This window comes from Labeo rohita, chromosome 9 (assembly GCF_022985175.1).
Source record: "Labeo rohita strain BAU-BD-2019 chromosome 9, IGBB_LRoh.1.0, whole genome shotgun sequence".
NCBI lineage: Eukaryota > Metazoa > Chordata > Actinopteri > Cypriniformes > Cyprinidae > Labeo > Labeo rohita.
This window is the reverse complement of record NC_066877.1, coordinates 8,885,629-8,905,226: the sequence shown is the minus strand read 5'-3', so window position 1 is coordinate 8,905,226 and position 19,598 is coordinate 8,885,629. Positions and strand designations below refer to the sequence as shown.

At 36.9% G+C, this 19,598-nt stretch overlaps 2 protein-coding genes across 4 annotated transcripts; both read left to right on the top strand.

Annotated features, from left to right (window-relative positions):
- Nucleotides 1-64: 64 nt before the first annotated feature.
- Nucleotides 65-11,254, top strand: abhd13 (abhydrolase domain containing 13). Of its 2 annotated transcripts, XM_051119167.1 has the most exons (3): nucleotides 65-214; nucleotides 1,050-1,087; nucleotides 8,034-11,254. In XM_051119167.1, exon 3 carries the CDS (start codon nucleotides 8,079-8,081, stop codon nucleotides 9,090-9,092), a length of 1,014 nt encoding a protein of 337 aa, XP_050975124.1. In that variant the 5' UTR covers nucleotides 65-214; nucleotides 1,050-1,087; nucleotides 8,034-8,078; the 3' UTR covers nucleotides 9,093-11,254. The 2 variants fall into 2 exon arrangements, with proteins under 2 accessions (XP_050975124.1, XP_050975123.1); XM_051119166.1 differs by lacking the exon at nucleotides 1,050-1,087.
- A 147-nt stretch (nucleotides 11,255-11,401) lies between these two features.
- tnfsf13b (TNF superfamily member 13b) lies at nucleotides 11,402-19,598 on the top strand. 2 transcript variants are annotated; one of them, XM_051119169.1, is made up of 7 exons: nucleotides 11,402-13,443; nucleotides 13,532-13,813; nucleotides 15,784-15,871; nucleotides 16,266-16,322; nucleotides 16,786-16,910; nucleotides 17,023-17,173; nucleotides 18,869-19,598. In XM_051119169.1, the coding sequence occupies exons 2-7, from the start codon at nucleotides 13,544-13,546 to the stop codon at nucleotides 18,979-18,981; spliced, it is 804 nt and encodes a 267-aa protein (XP_050975126.1). In that variant the 5' UTR covers nucleotides 11,402-13,443; nucleotides 13,532-13,543; the 3' UTR covers nucleotides 18,982-19,598. The 2 variants fall into 2 exon arrangements, with proteins under 2 accessions (XP_050975126.1, XP_050975125.1); XM_051119168.1 differs by having other exon boundaries at nucleotides 17,008-17,173.

Below are 19,598 nucleotides of genomic sequence, written 5' to 3'. Positions count from 1 at the left end.
TGTTGAACTCGCATATTGTACTCCAGCAGAAGGTTCCGCTGTTTCCGCCCGGAACTTCCTAGAAGCGACACCAGTGTACAGCAGCAGTCCGGCTAGATTTGCTGCTAGCCAGAGAGGATCAGCTGATATTTTACGGGATGTTCGTATAGATGACCATTTCACCTGCTCGTAAGCTCAGCTCTCTGAAGATGTGCCGCTGAAGAATGCGATAGATGTGAGTAGTTTTGTGTCAGACTGTCAGCAGATGTGTGGTAGACATTGCTAGCAGCTGTATTAGCTGTGCAGTACATGAAGTCCAGAGGGGAAAAAGCTGCTGTCAACATCAATCTGTCATCCGTACGTTTATGATTCGTGTCAGCTGGTTTTGGACTTCAGGGTGTTTTCTCTCTCACGATGTCAACAGCGGGATGAAAAACAAAACGCGCGGGGTTTAGTGCGGATCTGCTGACAGTGTTTGACTGTATGATTTCATATTGGGGTCAGATCGTGGTACAGCTTCTTTTTTTATGACGTTGCATGGCGAATGTAATGTTGATCTGGGTAAACAGCTTGATCTGTGTGCAGTATAACTTAGATGAATGAGTGAATACTGATCCTCATCTGCATTCCAGTGTAATTGATTGGTCAAGGCTGGACTTGGTCCCTAAACACCTTGAGGGGTTTAGACAGCACAGTGTTGTGTCATCAGATAATAGCCTACTGTGAAGAATTTTTCTCTGTGTTAGATACAATGTATATGTGCACCCACTCTCTTTTGCAAAGTGATGGTATCAGAGGGTAACACCATGGTATTTCAGTAAAAGTTGTGGTAGGGTGAGGTGTGAGCGAAATCCTATATCTCAGTAAGTAAATTTATATTATATTATATTATATTATGTAATATTTGCAACTCTGCATTACATTACAGTTAACTTTCTTTTCTTTTCTTTTTTTTTCTTTTTTTTTTACCTAACCATGTGTTAATGCCTGTTTTGGGGTAATCCAGTGAATGAAGCACTTTACAGATGAAAAGCACTTTATTTAATTTGATATTTTCTCTTTTTATTTAGAGAGTGGATGTGCCACATTCAAAGTTGTTGTAAAATAAGTAAGTTATATTCAAAATGTATAAAGTTTAATTGTGTGTATGTATATATATATATATATATATATATATGAAGAGTTCAGATGCAAAACCAGCTAAAAGCCATCTCAGTCAAAAATGAGATAATGATACTGAGTGAATGCTCCTGACACATATTATACGTCCATCAAATACTTTTACTTCAAACTTCCTAAATTCCAGCCTCAGCCCAGTCAGAAGTACCAGTACTTACATAGAAACCTATACAAAGTAGCCAGAAAGAAATGCTAATTTTAAAGAAAAACGTCAGATGGATTGAGAGGCTTTTGCGTCTGAACTCTTCTCACACACGCACACACACACACACACACACATATATATATATATATATATATATATATGCATTACATTATCAGATGTGCTATCAGGAAATTTATTTTATTTAGGCTTACCTTTTTTGAACACATGCATAAATATGTTACAAAATACACTTGGGATGGGGAGACTAGGCCTAGGTGCCACTCAGGGAAGTTTTGATTAGGGCAATAGCACAGTAATAGTGTTCAGGTACTCCATCATTATATATATATATATATATATATATACAGTACTGTGCAAAAGTCTTAGGCCACTAGTATTTTCATCAGCTAAAAAATGGTTTAAAGTTAGTTAAAGTCGGTCTTTTGCTGTAGTGTGTCAGTAGGAAATATCAGTTTACGTTTCTAAACATTCATTTTGCCATTAATTATAATAATCCAGTGAGATTTTTGTATGGAGCACAGGCTGTTGTCAGACTCCTTGTGCAAACAGAAATCTGGTCTCTCCATCATTCAATCCAGTCTGTCGTAAGAAACAGAAAAAACGGAGACAGACTAAATCCAGAAGTGTGGCAACATCTCCAAGATGCTTTAAGAGTCCTATACCTACAAAGCTACAGTACTGTTAAAATTTTTAGGCAGTTAGGCACAGAAAATGAGGATGCTGTCAAAAACAATGTCATAAATAGATTTTCTTTATCAAAGAACTTCTATTAACTAAAATAAATAAGCATTTGATGTGACCATCCTTTGCGTTTAAAGCAGCTTTTGCCCTATGTGCACATAGTTTTTCAGGTAGCTTTGCAGGTAGGTTACTTGAAACATCTTGGAGATGTTGCCACAGTTCTTCTGGATTTAGTCTGTCTCAGTTTTCTGTTTCTTCATGTCATTCCAGAGACAGACTGGATGATGGTGAGATCAGATGTCTGTGTGGAGCACTGGCTGTTGTCAGGCTCCTTGTGCAAACAAAAATCTCACTAGATTATTACAATTAATGGCAAACGGAATGTTTGGAAAAGTAAACCGATATTTTTTACTGACACACTACAGCAAAAGATAGAAATAACTTGTTTTAAACCATTTTTTAGCGGGTGAAAATACTAGTGGCCTAAGACTTTTGCACAGTACTATATATATATATATATATATATATATGCACAAAAATTACAATTGTGTCTTCATTTACTCACCCTCATGTCGTATCATATCATATCGACCAATTTTTGATCACCATGGATTTTCACTAAATAGAGAAAAAAGACGTTTCTTAAGTCATTCAGGTTTGGGAGGGTAAATGACAAAATGTTTATTTTTGGGTGAACGGTTTCTTTAATGTTCTATGTTGTAATGTTTCTTGGCAACCACAAACAACTAAAATGCATTTCCACTTTTACAAGTGTATGTTCCTTCACTGCTTGCGAAGGTTTAGGGAATGGAAGAAGCAACATTAGTCCACCATAAAACAAAACACACACTCTAAAAAACACTGTGTTAAAAACAACCCAATTTGGGTTATTTTTCACCTAAGGGCTGGGTAAATATAGGACAGAACACATTTTGGGTTCATTTTACTCAGCAAATTGGGTTGTTAACCCAGCTTATTGGGTTGATTTAACCCAGCTGATGGGTTGATTCATTTTTACTATTATACTGTCTTATTTTTTTTACTTCATACATTAATTAATATTTACCTTAGTAGTTTAACTTAAATCCTCTAAACTTTTGTAAAATACTCCACACAACTACTGTTTTGCGTGAAAACTTCCCTTATTTATAACATTTATAGCATAGCATATTTTATATAATTTTTAATATGAAGAACATACGTATTGCATATATTTAAACTCATTTAACAAACATTAGTAATAAAAGTAAAAATGAAACATTAAACAGAAGTATTTCAAGTGTACTCGACCAGCCTCTGTTTTCCTGTTTTCACCGTAACGGCACTTGTGGTTCTTGTGCCCAAACTGGAATCGTGTTAGATGGGGAACTGACCACCGCCCTGTATTGCACATCAAAACTTGCATAACCTGCCCATAAACAAACATTAACAGCTCTGAGGACATATTTTAACATCCAAAGTATTTATATTCTGTATATTTATAAATAAAATCATTTATTTTATGCAATACACGTAATTTTCCATCACTTAATACATTCATTTAGGTGCCCCTGGATGGTGCTTTGCATAATATTGGACGATATACAGCACGGTAAGAAATAAATATGTGACCCTGTAGTCTTAAGTAGCACGGGTATATTTTTTAGCAATAGCCAAAAATACATTGTATGGGTCAAAAATTATCGATTTTTCTTTTATGCCAAAAATCATTAGGATATTAAGTAAAGATCATGCTCCATAAAGATATTTTGTAAATTTCCTACCGTAAATATATCAAAACTTTTTGATTAACAATATGCATTGCTAAGAACTTTATTTGCTCAACTTTAAAGGCGATTTTCCCTCAGTTTTCTGATTTTCAAATAGTTGTATTTCAGCCAAATATTGTCCTTTCCTAACAAACAGTGCATCAATGTAAAGCTTATTTATTCAGCAATATGTATATCACATATATACAAAAAAGGACATGCCCTCTTTATAAGCTGACGTCAGCACACTGGACCCAGCCCCTGATGATGACTGACAGTGGCATGTAGCAATCAGAATGCCCCAGAAAATTAGAAGAGCCTGATAAAATTTAAATTGCAATGCGAGTAACAATACCAAGGTTTCTTTCTCAATTGTAGAATGATTCCTTTAAATGTCTGGTGTATTTATGGGAAAAATAGAAAACAGGATTGTCCACACTTGCTGGTAATCCTTGTCTGAGTCAAGTTTGCTGACAAATTCAGCAGGTCCTATGTTGTCAACACAATCTTCCATCCTGGGAAGAAGATAACGATCATGCATGGTCACAGCACAGAAATGATCCATCAGGTTTGTTTGCTAAAAGGCGTGGAGAGTTCCACAGACTACAGCTACGCCTAGCCAATCCATTCATCAACAGAAGCGCAGTTTGCGCTTTGAGCTGATTGAGCTGATATGCATGTTGTTTTGAGTTGGTTTGAGTCTGAACATCTGAAAATAAGGCTGGGAATTTAGTAATAATGTTCACTACCTCCTGCATATGTTCATCGGGCAAATGAGAGATGAGAAAGATGAGAAGGCAAATTCTTTAAGATGCCTGAATTCTCTAACCTCGTAAATTGTTGGAGAATTCCTTAGCACCAGACCGTCTTCATCTACAGCTGCCTCTACTCTATTATCTGTAACAGACAATTCACACCATACCGCAGCAGGTGCAACGGCAGTTTCCATGTTGTACATTTTCCCAGACATGATTAACGTTAACATGACAAATGCGCATTTTACATTTCCTGTCTTTAAGAATTTTGAGCAGACCTCGAACAGTATGCCTGAGCATCAGCTCAGCAGGCCTGGAGTGATTTTGAAGCATTGCTTTTAAAGTAATGCACTTAACACTATGTATGCCATGGATAAAGTGTTTAAACAAAAACACATGACAAAAAGTTGGATCCATAATCTGTCTAAATGACTTTGGGAAAGCCAAATGTGGAAAAGAATTTTGTCAGCATTTTCAAATTGACAGGAGCCGTTATTTTGTGCAATAGTATGGCTTCAAGCAATCTTATCGCTCTACAGATAATAGTGCATAGATACTGATTACCTGACTTTGTCTTTGATAGATGTCCAAAATAATCAACCAGCACTTCAAATGCTTCATCCAACACCGTGGACAAAGTGGAGGATGCAATCATATGTTTTAGATTAGGGCTGTACAATTCCTTGATTCTATTCGAGTACCCAGGAAAAAAAAAAAAAAAAGACTTGATTGCATTTTGCCAGTCTTGAGTAATCGGCAAAACACTGGAAGTGGCGCATTCCACATATTATTAAACCCATTTAAAATCATAATAAAGCATAATGCTATTAAGAATTCACAAACACTACGATTAAATAAATATAGGTGATGCAGGTTTAATACGTGCGCTTTAATTATTTACATGCATGTAGGTTATGTACTTGCACCAACTGCTACGCAAACTGTTATTGTGTGGAGCCTTTGGGTTTATTATAACGTTCATCTGGGAACACAGTTATTCAAGAAATTACAGTGGCTGTAGCTTTGCTATCATAAAGAAATTGCCAAGTATTAAAGATTAAGTGTACATTTGAATTAAATGTTGTTGAGTCAATATTAAACACACTAGTTTGTGTAGTAAAGTGTAAAAAAACAATCATCAGGCCAATGGAGCCCTCTGCAGGCATTTGTTATAATGCGTAATGTGCATTAGATCTGTTGATTATAATACATGTATTTTACGTTTTAAAGGCTATTGTTCACTTAGGTCTAAAATATATATAATTATCTGATTACTCGATTAATCGTCAGAATAATCGATAGATTACTCAATTACCAAAATAATTGTTAGTGACAGCCCTATTTTAGATACACCCAGTTGGCCACACCCAGTTGTGCTAAACAGAGTACCTGACAACGATAAATATCTGATATGACAACCTGCTATACAACATTTTAGTCTGGATTATCACTACCCTAGAACATCATCTTCGCATCAGCAGTGTGTGAAGTGTTTGGTTTTGGTAGCATCCAGACTAACAACAGCCGAGAAACATTTCCACAAAGATGTCTTCTTTCTGTGCGTCAATCATTATAGAATGGGGAAAGGGTATTTCTAGAGAATTCTAAGTGTCCACTGCACTTTCTGAGCTTTTCAGAACAGGATTTTGTGTAGGATTCAAGCATCCCCATAGTCTCCTAAAAAGGACTCATTCAGCAAGACATCATTTGTTTTCTGCGCTAACTGAGCGGGCGTAAAGTGCACATGCAGAAAATACTTTAGATTTCTGATTCAATAGTACGTGAACGCACATCCCAGAGCCTGTGCTACACAAGCTTTTGTGCTTAAAAAGTATACAAATTTTTATTTTCCGAAAATATGACAGATCGTTTTGCTAGATAAGACCCTTCTTCCTCGGCTGGGATCGTTTAGAGCCCTTTGAAGCTGCATTTAAACTACATTTTGGAAGTTCAAAATCGGGGCACCAATGAAGTCTAATCAACGTCAATAAATCAAGGAAATTAGGCTTTTATGGAGAAGCAAAAGGGCATTGCTAGAAAGGGGACGGAATGGCGCGTAATAGTCGTTTTATCACAATTATTGTATTTTCATAATCTGCTGAAATCGAAATAGAGACTGTATTTGAATTAATTGCATAGCTTTAACAGAAACCAGTTATAAATACCAACCTTTACAAAACCCAAAACTAGTGTATAGTCCAAGTGTACATGGTGCAAAGGAACTGACACCACCTGCATTTCAATACCACAGACTAAAATGCTTGAGCTGCAATATGATTCATTAGAAAATGGCAAAACATCAGAGACCATAAATGACTGCATGACCCTTGTGTCTCACAAAATGAGAAGAACTCTTTGATTATTTATCTTACCTGATAAAGCAGAGGTTTCTGGCTGCCTGCCTAGAAATTTCTAGTATGCCTAGTTAGACCTTCATTAGCTGATTCAGGTGTGTTTAATTAGGGTTGGAGCTAAACTCTGCAGGACACCGACCCTCCAGGACCCTGAGATAGAGAAACCAGCCCTGTCATAACGAAAGACTCGTCTGGGGAATTTGGTAATTCAAAAGTCTGAATTGTGTTTTACAAGGTGACACTTTTAGGAGGCTGGGACTGCTGTTTACGTCTCCAAGTGAACTAAAATCATCAACTTTGCTCACAGTACAATGTTTATCGAACAGGTTGCTCTTCTCTCGCGCAGGCTCCACGAATGTCTGGCTAGGCTTCGTTTTATGGGTTCAGAATCTTTGTTGATACGCCTCTGGAATCAGTTTGTAAGCACAAAATATTGTCAAACTAATGCTTTAATACTTCAAACTGCCTTCTAATGAAAGTGTGTAAAAAAAAAAAAAAACTTCTTGTGCCTTTCCAATCAGTCTACATCATAATAGAAGAGACCAAACCTCTTTTGGCCAGCAAAGTGATGCGGCAGTGCACTCGAAAGCACTAGCCCCCATTAATCCTCTATTATCCCTTATGTCTCTTCCCTGATTGCGAAGGTCTAGGGCAAGGGATCTGGCCCTCAAGGTCCACATTCCTGCAGAGTTTAGCTCCAACCTTAATCAAACTCACGGGCTTGTAACTTTCTAGTGATCGGCCACTTTTCATGATCCAATCAGTTTCCAATGGATAAGTTAGGGTGTGTTCTAGGGGTGTAACGATACATGTATTCGTACCCAACCGTCACAGTACGGGCATCTCGGTTTAGTGCATGAGGCCTTACAACGAATAAAGTACTAACTGTGCTGTCAAATTAGCAATGCTAGAAGCCTGGAACTGATATGTTTTGTGTTTGTGTGCGCCGGCGTGATACTGCCATATCTTACCGTAAGAAGGGGGTGAAAATAGGAAGACACACGTGCCATTGAGGCATATCTTTTTTATTACATTTTAAAATAATATAATTTAAAAATAATGCAACAAGTACAAATACAGTGGCATTCTTAGAAAAAAATTCTAAACGTTATAGTAAAGTCTAATAATAATACAGCGCAACCCTGCAAACCTAACTCCTGTGTTTCCCCAGATTACGCCTGCAGTGAGTTCGGAGACTCTTGTCATCCCGGTTGTCATGGAGAAGCCATGGAGGTTATGGGGGGCATTGGAGGCGTGTTTGCTGACCATGTGCGCCTGGTCCTGGGGAGTCTGCCGTGTCTCCCTGCTGGCCCTCATTCTGACCTTCCACTTGTACGGAGGCTTCATCCTGCTAGGACTCATCCTGGCCTCTGTGGCCGGCATCCTGTACAAGTTCCAGGACGTGCTGCTCTACTTTCCCGACCAGCCCTCATCCTCGCGGCTTTACGTCCCCATGCCGACGGGAATTCCCCACGAAAACGTGTACATCCGCACCAAAGACGGTGTGCGGCTCAACCTCATCCTGCTCCGCTACACCGGTGAAAACCCTGCCGCTGCTCCCACCATTTTATATTTCCACGGCAATGCGGGGAACATCGGCCACCGCGTCCCGAACGCACTGCTCATGCTAGTCAACCTGAAGACCAACGTGGTACTGCTGGACTACAGAGGCTACGGAAAGAGCGAAGGAGAACCTAGCGAAGAGGGCCTGTACCAGGACGCCGAGGCCACCTTGGATTACATCATGACCCGGCCGGACATCGACAAGACCAAGGTGGTGCTATTCGGCCGCTCGTTGGGTGGCGCCGTGGCCATCCGTCTGGCATCGTGTAACCCGCATCGAGTGGCCGCCATCATGGTGGAGAACACTTTCTTGAGCATCCCGCACATGGCGGCCACGCTGTTCTCTTTCTTCCCCATGCGTTACCTACCGCTCTGGTGCTACAAGAACAAGTTTCTGTCCTATAGACATGTGGCGCTGTGCCGTATGCCGTCTCTCTTCATTTCGGGCTTATCAGACCAACTCATCCCTCCGGTGATGATGAAACAGCTGTACGAGCTGTCGCCGTCTCGGACTAAACGCCTCGCCATTTTTCCCGAGGGGACGCACAATGACACCTGGCAGTGCCAGGGTTATTTTGCCGCCCTAGAGCAGTTTATGAAAGAGCTTCTTAAAAGCCATGCCCGAGAAGAGACGGCCCAGGGGACGGCTAACGTCACCATAATCTAGAACAGTAACTATTGTTGACTGCTCTAAATCTGGACCCTCTCAGATAGAATGTACAATTTATTCTCTCTTTTTTATTATTTCTCTTCTCCCCAACTTCCTAAGGTCTTTCTTTCCATTGATCACACACCAAGAATTCATTATTTGCAGTTTCGTTTATTTAATAGAGAAGGCTGAATTTTTTAAGCCTTCAGAATATTTTTTGTCAGTTTTTATATCAAGTATGAATGCACCTGCCTCAGATTTAATGCCCTCTCAGTTCTTTTTTATTTACTGACCATTCCTAACTTCAAAAGTATATTGAAAGCCCCACCACATCTAAACGTAATTGGAAATAGTTATTTGCCTAATCACAATGGTCAGAACTTCCGTCTTAGCTTGAATTCTCCAGTCTAGACGTTTTTAGAATAGTGGTTTAAAATGCATGAGTAAAATAATGTCTGTGGTTACCATTATGTGAGGAGACTGTCACGTTTGTTTCACCACTTATATTACATACATAAGTTGGTAACAGTAATGTTAAAGTTGCTAAAAAATACTTTAATTTGACACTTACACATTTAAAATACAAAACTGATTAAAAAATCACATTTGAAGTATGACTGTATGTAATTTGTTAACCACAAATTTTATTTTACTCATGAATGACAAACTACTATTGCAAGAATATGGAAGCCCATTTTCCAACAATGAATTAAAAAAAAATTAAAAGGACTTTTTTTTTATCTCACAGTTCAAATTTTTTTCTCATCATTGCAGAATAAAAACCCACATTTCTGACTTCTTACACTTTTTTTCTTGTAGTTGTGAGTTTATATGTTGCAATTCTGACTTTTTTTTCCTCAGAATTGTAAAATATAAACTCACAATTGAAAAACAAGATTGATATGTTCTCAGAATTGCGAGTTCATATCTCACAATTCTGACTTAACTTGCAGTTGCATGAAACAAGTCACAATTGTGAGATATAATTGACATTCTGCAATTATCTGCAATTCTGACTTCATTTCTCAGAATTGTGAGTTTGTCTTGCAATTCTGTCTTCATAACTTGCAATTGCATGTTTATATCATACAATTTTAACTTAATTTCTCAGAAATGCGAGTTTATATAGGAAAAAAGTCACAGGTGTGAGTTTATATCACACAATTCTGACTTAATTGTTCAGAAATGCGAGTTTATGTCACAATTCTGAAAAGTTTACATCTTTGTAAACTTTTTTTTCTGAAAAAAACTTGCAGAGTCCGAATTGCCAGATAAAAAGTTGCAGTGTTTTTTTTTTTTTTTTTTCAGTGGCGGAAACGGGCTTCCATACAAAAACTCCTAGGTTTCAAGACTACTAAAATAACTCAAACAAACTACTAAACAAACAGAGAATCTCTATTTTTATTTATTTTGTTTATATGTAATATATACAAACTTTTTCTTTTTCTTTTTCTTTTTGAAACAAAACAGAGGGCTCATTAAAATTATTTTTTGCCTTTTAATATCCAGTGAATACAGTTAAATGGACCAGGGGCAACTGATCCTAGTTCACACATCTTCGTCTATGGCATTTCATGCATTCAATCTTCTGTGTCCGGCTGTAACGTGTTGGAGCTTTATTTATCACACTGCCTTCTTTTTTTACGGAAGGCTAAAAATCCACTCAGGAAATCGGCTCATTGTGGTTTGATCCCATGTTTTGGATTTGCATATGGAGCTGTGTGTGAGAAGTATAGATTTCTATACTGATTTTCATGTAGGCTGCAGTTCACTGTGAGCACTGTATGAAAATTCCAACACCACAAGCCTAAAGTATGTTTACTCTCTCTCAGGCTTAGTGATCTTCTGAAAGTAAGAGCGCAATCGCACATAGCAGCTGCTTGACAGTGTTCCAAGCACAGTCCATTTGCACAACTTGTAAATAAGATCTTTCCCTTCTTTTAATACGGTCAAGTGCTTAACGTCATCTTTACAAATGACCTGTTTTGTTTGGATCATGTTGGAAAACCTGCCCATTGGTGACTGTTGCACTGTGTCACACATCCATTTTCTTGCAGCTCCCCTCAAAAGCAAAAACATTCGCAACAATGTAAGGATTAATTAACAAAAAAAAAAATTGCCATCATTTACTTTTTCTTCAGTGAAAGGAGACATTTCGAAGAGTACTTGAGTCACTTTTCCCATGCAGTTGCAGGTCTAAATATCTTACAATTTGGCCATATGACTTTTATTTTGAGGTCACACAGTGAAAGACAGCTGAGAAGTTTTGCTGTTCACTAAAAATTATGCAAAGATTCTGACAGGTTAAACTGACTGGAGACTCAGTGCGTTGAATCTGTCAGAATTCTGAAATCTTTGCAACATAGTTCAACAGATTCATCCAGAATGTTCTCTCATGATGATTCAGTGAAGAACAAATAAAATTTCAGAAAGAAATTGGAATATAGATTCTGTCCTCTTCCATTGCACTTGAAGAGCAGCCAGCACATTCTTTGAAACGTCTCCTTTTGTGTTCCACAGAAGAAAGAAGAGTAAATGCTGGCAAAATGTTCATTCTTTCAACTACTTAATGTATTGAATTGGGGGTAAAGACATGAGGTTTGTGTTTCTGTAGTCTCACATTGGTGGTTGACCGTCAAGCACCCGTTAAAAGGTTAACGGTGGACTTTGCAAACCTGACCCATTATGTAGTGTTGGATCGATGCACATCCAAGTCTGTAATTAATGCATGCTTTAGATGCTCAGCACATTTCGTTTAGCTCTGATGCACTTTTACGCTCACGTCTGTTGTAGTGCGTGAAAACTGCCTGTGAATTTTAAGATGACAGATTTCACGGCAGAGTGATCCTATGTCAGTTTGCATGCAAATATTGCTATCTTCAAACCAGAGGTTAAGTCAGGCTTTCAAAGTCCACCTTTCGGGATTTGACGTTCTCAAGGGTAATTAAAAGATTGTATAGTAGCACAGCTGAGCTCTAGTTGTCTTCAGTTATGTCTTGTATTATTTTTGGTTAGTAGTAACGTAGTAACAGGACTGTTGTAATTGAGTGAGAAGTGGAAGAAGTTCCCGGGAAGTTGGCTTTTGGATGGTTTCAATACACGAGATGCTTTTGTATGTCAGTTTGTTGAGCTTTTGATTTTAAAAGAAATATTCGTAATGGTCATTATCGATCATATAGGCCTAATTCATAAGAAGAACTGCCTCTAAACCTTATAAGAAATATTTTCAAATTTGCAATGTCTCATTTAGTTGAACTCAAAGTGACGTGCCATGATACCTTATTGAATGTCTGTGTGGTTGAGTGTAAACCTTGAAACAAAGATGCTGAAAAATGATCAAATAATCAAAATACTACTTTAGAGTTTACTAGATTTGACTAACACACACCGTTGGCATGTTCTGGCCATTCTCTGGGGCTAGTTTGTATGTTGAAATCTCATTTCATCTTGTTCATAAACTGAATATATGAAATAATATAAAGTGCTGCTCATGTTTTATATTTGCTTTTTACAGTAAATAGCAGAGCGGAAAGATTCAGTTCTGAATGTGCAAGGAGGGTTTTCCTATTCTTTTGACATTCGTGTTTTGAGCTATGGATTTTCTATTCGAATCATTTGTTCATGTACATACGATTGAATCACACTTTCTATTTTCTGTGTGGTGACATGCAATAAAGAAATCAAACCCTTCTGATAATTTGGCTGCAAGAGTCTTTTTGTACTTTCAAGACACTGGTTCCTGTTTCTGGTTTTCACTGTGGAAACTCCACTTTAAAAAGAACGAAACTGATGTGTTTTTGTTTGTTCTTTTAGATTTTATACCAAGAATAGCTTTCGTTTTGCTTGTCCCCATCATTTATATACTTTCTTATGTGCTGTTGATTTATGATGAACAAATCTGACATTTTCATTTATCTGCTGTGTATCTTTGCACATTTGACGCAGTTTGTCGGAACAGCCACAAAGTAAGTGGTGACAAAGCAACTTTCGGTTGCAGTGCAGTTAAATACGGTGGGTGTGGACAGCTTGGCAGGAAAGGGACACAAAAACCAGACTGTTAGCTGGAGAATTGTACCAGACAGGACGTATTTGTTGAGCAGAGCTGCTTTTGTACTTAGTTTGACTACAACTGTGGATTCCAGGAGTGTTCCTCTTTTCCACATCAACAAATATCAGCTTAAAGAGGAAGGGTAGTTACAAATAAGAGTCTGATCTAGGATTTGTCTGAAAGAAATGTGTGCTAAGAGCTTTAGGGGAACGTTCATGCCATATGAAGATGAACTGGATTCAGCAGGCATAATGAAAAACTCCAGACAAGCTTCTTTCTGAGTAGAAACCTCTCACTGTATAGATCCAGTCATGTTTTGAGGTGGGTTCCGATCTTTAAAGCTTCTTCAGAATCTGTTTGTATGTCATTCATGCTACATTTATTCACTAACAACTGTATTTTCTAAAAGTTTGTTTCCACCATGCCTGCTGAAGATGTTGGTCCAGGTCGGGGGGAACGGAGAAGGTTACCCTGGCTGTTTCTAGTGCTGGTCATTGCTGCCATCACCTCCTCTTCCCTGTCTGTGATCTCCTTGTACCATGTGCTGGCCCTGCAGGCCGAGGTGGAGGGGTTGAGAGCCGAGGTGGTCCGCAAGAGAGAGGAGCAAAGCGGGAAACTAGAAGAACCTATGAGTGGAGCAGAAAAACAAACCCATGAGCAGGAAGAAGAAGAGAACAAAGAGAGAATTGAGGTTTGAACCACAATGCATGTACATCAAATGTTCTTCTAAAATGTTGTGTGGTTTCAATTTGATAGAACTTAATTGTCACAAATACATTTTATGATCAATATGTCAATATGGTACGTTTAAAACAAGTTCTAATCTAAAAAGTAGTCAGAATACAGTTAGTTGTCACTTGGGGAAATTTCCTGAAGGGTTGTATCTCATTAAATTTAATTTAAGTTTGGGGTCAAGAGTCCAAATGCTTGTTGGAGAACGCATGTCCTCTAAACAGGAAATTAACAGTGTTAATGTTGCAGTTCATCAGTTATGAAACTAATAATATCTGTATTCAGCTCAGTGTTAATGTAGTTCAGTTTAGTAACATTGACTAAGTTCATCATCAACAAAGCTGGTTAGTAACTGATTATATGTACAGTCAAACCAAAGTTTTGTTCAGACACCTTTAACATTTCTTACATTATCAGTTTGTTCACTATAGTTTGGAAACTGGTAATAAAATATGACAAGAACTCAAGAGTTAAATTGTGTCAGAACAAATTCATCTTGATAATGTCAGATAACTTTGATAGAAAGGTATGCAATGGATTACGATCAACCAAAAATTGAGACTATTAATATGACAATATTTACGCGACTATCAATACTTTGTTGACCAATTACCAAGAAATGCTTAAGTTTCTTCAGTCTGTGATATATAAAGAGGTCGCATTAGCAATAGACTACTGAGAATTGTGACGCACTTCCATTTTAAAATCTTACGGCTCAGTTATTTCCGGTTATGTACATTTTCAATGCGCTGTAATAATCTAGTTGATTTAAACACCTAATATAATGAGAGTTCGCAAAATGAGAGTTTTTAATTTTGAAATTTTCAGAGACAGGAGAAGACATATTCTGATGATTATTGAGTACAGAATTTTCCAAACTCAACGGAACATGAACCATAGGGTTTCAGTGCTCTATAGTGGCCTAATCACGACCCTGCACTTTGTGAGATCTGATAAATAAGATCATAATGAACCTTTATTTATCTGTATTAAATATGTTAGTCACTATTCTGTCATATTCTATCATCATTTCACTGTATGTAGCCAAATGCCAAAATTTGAATATTCATAGTCAGCGTGTTGCTGTTAAAAATTATTTAAATGTTTAACTTTGTTAAATAAGGCAGTTACCGCACATTCATTCAGCCATTTTAAACAATGGAGAAAGCAGTAGGGGCTCGGAATAAGCACCAACGCACACAAACAAATTAGCCGTGGTTTTATACAAATAAAACCAAAAATTGCAATTGAAGTTAAACCATATAAACACAAATTAACTCGGGTTTTACTACACTGTCCATAGTTTAACGATGGTAGGCTATTTGTAGTAAAAGTGTTGTTATACAAATGGTAAAAATAGAAAAAAACATTGCACTTTTACTATTGTAAAAGCATGGTTAATTTTCGTAATTTAATTTAATACTCATTTTCAATTTCAAACTCATTTAAAACTGTACATTCATCAGGTATGAAATATGGTCAGTAAAAGAAAAATACTTGTTTGAGAATGCGGCACGTTCATATGATTCATGTTAACGCAAAGAATATGATTAATTGTTTTTTTTAAAGAAATGCCAGCCCTAAAATGTAGTAATAATCTGCGTTCTCATGAGAAACTGTCTGTATGTAGGTGCGCTTAACGGTAACCGGAAACTCCCGAACCGCAAAGTAGAACGCGGAAGTAGTTGTGCAAGTAGTCCATTAAAGAAAAAAACACTTAAGACATGGTCAGGTCAGTGTATGAATAATTTTTGGTTGGACTTTATATTTTTGGCACTTTTATACTGGTCAAAGTGGCCATTATAATCTACCACACACAATAACCAGCTTTGTCAGTTCCGTTCCAATAACAGACCGTCTTGAAACTTAAGCTTGTATAAAATGTTTGAGCTGTTATATTCAGCAGGATTTCTGGTTGTCTATATACAGTATCTGCAAAAGACTGAGATGGATGATACTGTAACAGAGCATACTGTCCTGTCAAAAAGGAGCCTGGGTCACACGTCAAACAAAGCAGGCAAGCCCACACTTCTGCTTATTCCGTGATGCTTGTCTTGTCTTTTCTTTTTAGAGTGTTAACTGAGAAGAGCTGTGGTTTTTTTTTTTTGTGTATACTACTGACAGGAATGATGCATTGCACAGATGGTGTAAGATTAAAACCACTCAATAAATAAAAACATGCACAATGTGCAAAAGCGCACCATTAGACATTTGCATATCCTGTCGCTTTATGAGTCACTGAATGTGAAACCCTTATTTTATTATTATTATAGTTGCACCGCCATAATCATTGTCATCTCTTACAGACAATACATTTAATTGTGTAATAAGAACACATTTATGCTCACAATAAATTGATTACATGTTTGTTTGTTTTTCTTGTTTTCTCCTATGAAAACATCTTTCCACAGAATCCCAGCCCTGCTTACAGATGATGGCAAACAACAAGAAGAAAACTTTCCAGAAAGGTACTGGAGGAGTGTGTACATTTGTAGTGTTTTTATACCATGACATTTGGCATAGACTTAAGTTAAATTACTTTCAAGCTATTCCTCTTATTAGTTATGACCTTGCTTTTGCTAGTGCCATGAAAGCGTTCATTGTACTATGAAAACACACTGTAACTTTCAGAACTCAAAAGTGAACTCCCAGTCCAAACAGAGCATTTGTAATTACTGGCCTGCAATGACATGTTCTGAACATCTGCAACTTTGTTGCATCACAATGATAAATCAATCAACATTTCATTTATTATGATGTCTGTCCAGAATCTTGGCATGGTGAGGTATAAAACAGGAAAGCTGCATAAATGTAGCACCTACTACTTTGCATATCCATCAGAGAAATCCCAGTGTTAAAATAGCATTATATATATGTGGCAATTTCTTATTAATTTATACAATGTGATTCTTTTTTTCTTTTTTTTGTCAGAGTTTGCTTTGGAAATATGCACAGCCATCCCATGGCAAGTCGGGCTGAAGCGTGGCTCGGCTCTGGAGGAAGAGCAGGGCACCATTTTAGTCAAAGAGGAAGGATTCTTCTTTATCTATAGTCAGGTATATCAATTCTCAATGTATGGCATATGTATGACTCATAAATGATCTTTGAAACATCCCAACACCGTGCTCAGTGTTTTTCCCTCATTATTTCAAGCTCTCCTTTTCCCAGGTTTACTACACAGACTCCACGTTCGCCATGGGCCACATTGTGATTCGTATAAAGAAGAACGTTGTGGGAGACGAGAGTCAGCATGTCGTTCTGTTCCGCTGTATTCAGAGCATGAATCGAGTCAACCACTTCAACACTTGCTACACTGGAGGTGAGCGTGAAAAGTCCTGCTACTTTATTACTGCAGTTATGTGAATCTCACAAAAGATTTGTTTTGCATTGAGACATTATTAGCCTGACAATGTATCACAATTCCTCATTTTTTAATTTTTAAATTTCAGAGTATTTATACATGCCAGTATATCAGCAATGCTGACTACATTATTTTAAATATATATTTAAATTATAAATACTCTGAAATAATGTATATATACACTACCAGTCAAATGTTTTTGATGAAAATATTTTTAATGTTTTTCAAACAAGAATCTTCTACTCACCAAGCCTGCACAGCAAAAACAGTTTGCAGTTTTTGTACTATTTAAAATAACTGTTTTCTGTTTGAATATATTTTAAAAAATAATTTATTCATGTGATTTCAAAGCTGAATTTTTAGCATCATTACTCCAGTGCTGAATTTTTAGCATCATTACTCCAGTCACATGATCCTTCAGAAATCATTATAATATTATGATTTGCTGCTCAAAAAAACATTTTTTTATTATTTTGTTGAAAACATCTGAGTAAAAAATTTTCAGGTTTCTTTGATGAATAGAAAGTTCAGAAGAACAGCAAATATCTGAAAATCTTTTGTAACATTTTAAAGCATTTTTGAACAATTTGAAGCATCCTTTCTAAATTAAAGTATTAATTTGCATAATGGTATAGTGTATACTGTTACAAAAGCTTTTTATTTCCGATAAATGCTGATCTTTGGATCTTTCTATTTATCAAAGAATCCTGAAAAGAAAAACTACTCAACTGTTTTCAATTTTGATAAAAACAATGATAAAAAATGTTTCTTGAACAGCAAATCAGCATATTAGAATGATTTCTAAAGGATCATGTGACACTGAAGACTGGAATAATAATGTTGAAAATCTAGCTTTGACTGATCACAGATATAAATTACATTTTAAAATATATTAAAATAGAAAGCAGTTATTTTAAATAATACAAATATTTCAAAATTATACTGTTTTTGCTGTACTTCCTATCAATTAACTGCAGGCTTGGTGAGCAGAAGAGACTGTTTTAAAAAAAACATTAAAAATCTTACTGTTAAAAAACTTCTGACTGGTAGTGTATTGTCAGTACTTTTTTAAGAATGACAGACAAGTCGAAGGCGAAAGCCTTGTGAGCAGCTCGCTGACATATGGCGCAATTTCGTCCCGCGTTCGAATCCCGCCTCGTGGACCTTTCCCGATCCCACCCCCGTCTCTCTCTATCCCACTAGTTTCCTGTCAATCTTCACTGTCCTATCTAGAAAAAATGCAGAAAACACCCTGGAAAAAAAAAAATACAGACAAATTCCCAGGTTATTTGTTTAAGCTATATATATATGTGTGTGTGTGTGTGTGTTTGTATATATATATATATATATATATATATATATATATTTTTTTTTTTTTCTTGTGGTTTTGGGTTGAACTATGACTCAGACATGTTACAGAAACTAGACCACATTTGTTTTCACACAGTCCGAGAGTCCAGAAATAGCACAGACAAGAAAATGTGCAGGGCAATGTCTTTTTTTTTTTTTCTTTCAAATTGTGTATCATGACATACTGAGAATAATAGTATTGATGAAAATGTCTCATACAGAAAGGGCAATGCTGTACAGTAAGGATAAATATATATTGTACCTATTATTAGACATGAATGTAACTGAACATGTGATGTGCAGGCGTAGTGAAGCTGGACTCTGGAGACAGACTGGAGCTTCTGATACCTCGTACCCACGCAAATATCTCTCTAGATGGGGATTCCACCTTCTTAGGAGCAATAAAACTGGCCTGAGTGAGGAAATGGGCTTTGGATCAGACACTGAATGAGACTGGATAAGCTTGGTGCAACATATATAATTATTCATCTGGATAAATATTGACATTCACTGGACTTTATGAATACAAGAGCTACTTTATGCTGTGGAGTATTCTTGAAAAAGTCTTCATGGAACTATTTTTGCACTTGCTTTGGTTCACACTTCAGTGTTTCATCAGACATGCACAAAATTGACTTTGTTTACCACAAACTGATGTTCCTCCATGTCCCAATTCATAAGTCTAAATAATCTTTTATGAAAATGTTATAACATGTAACGTCTGGGAAATTGCTTTTATCTTAGCGAAGGCCAAGCCCTCTTTGTTTTCCACTTATCTCTAACCGCCTGACTCATGTAGGTATGTAACACCCCTTTTTCACAATCCACTCAGTTTCGGGTGGATTACATCATATCCCATTCAGTATTTTCCTATTTTACTCTAAAATGATTTGTAAACACCATTTCAAGTCGATTTTAACATCTTTGCTTGTCTTTGTGGACAGGCACACTTCTGTTTAATATTATTCAGAATATCTGTTATGGAATAATACCTCAGTATGTGCTTTGGTTAATAAAATATAATTTTAACCAA

What these genes read in the sequence shown, in the direction of transcription:
- abhd13 (XM_051119166.1), top strand. Translation starts at nt 8,079, where the DNA reads ATGGAGAAGCCATGGAGGTTATGGGGGGCATTGGAGGCGTGTTTGCTG.
- tnfsf13b (XM_051119168.1), top strand. Translation starts at nt 13,544, where the DNA reads ATGCCTGCTGAAGATGTTGGTCCAGGTCGGGGGGAACGGAGAAGGTTA. An exon ending in AGAACAAAGAGAGAATTGAG is followed by an intron (nt 13,814 to 15,783) that starts GTTTGAACCACA and finishes GTCTATATACAG; the next exon opens with TATCTGCAAAAGACTGAGAT. An exon ending in GAAGAAAACTTTCCAGAAAG is followed by an intron (nt 16,323 to 16,785) that starts GTACTGGAGGAG and finishes TTTTTTTGTCAG; the next exon opens with AGTTTGCTTTGGAAATATGC.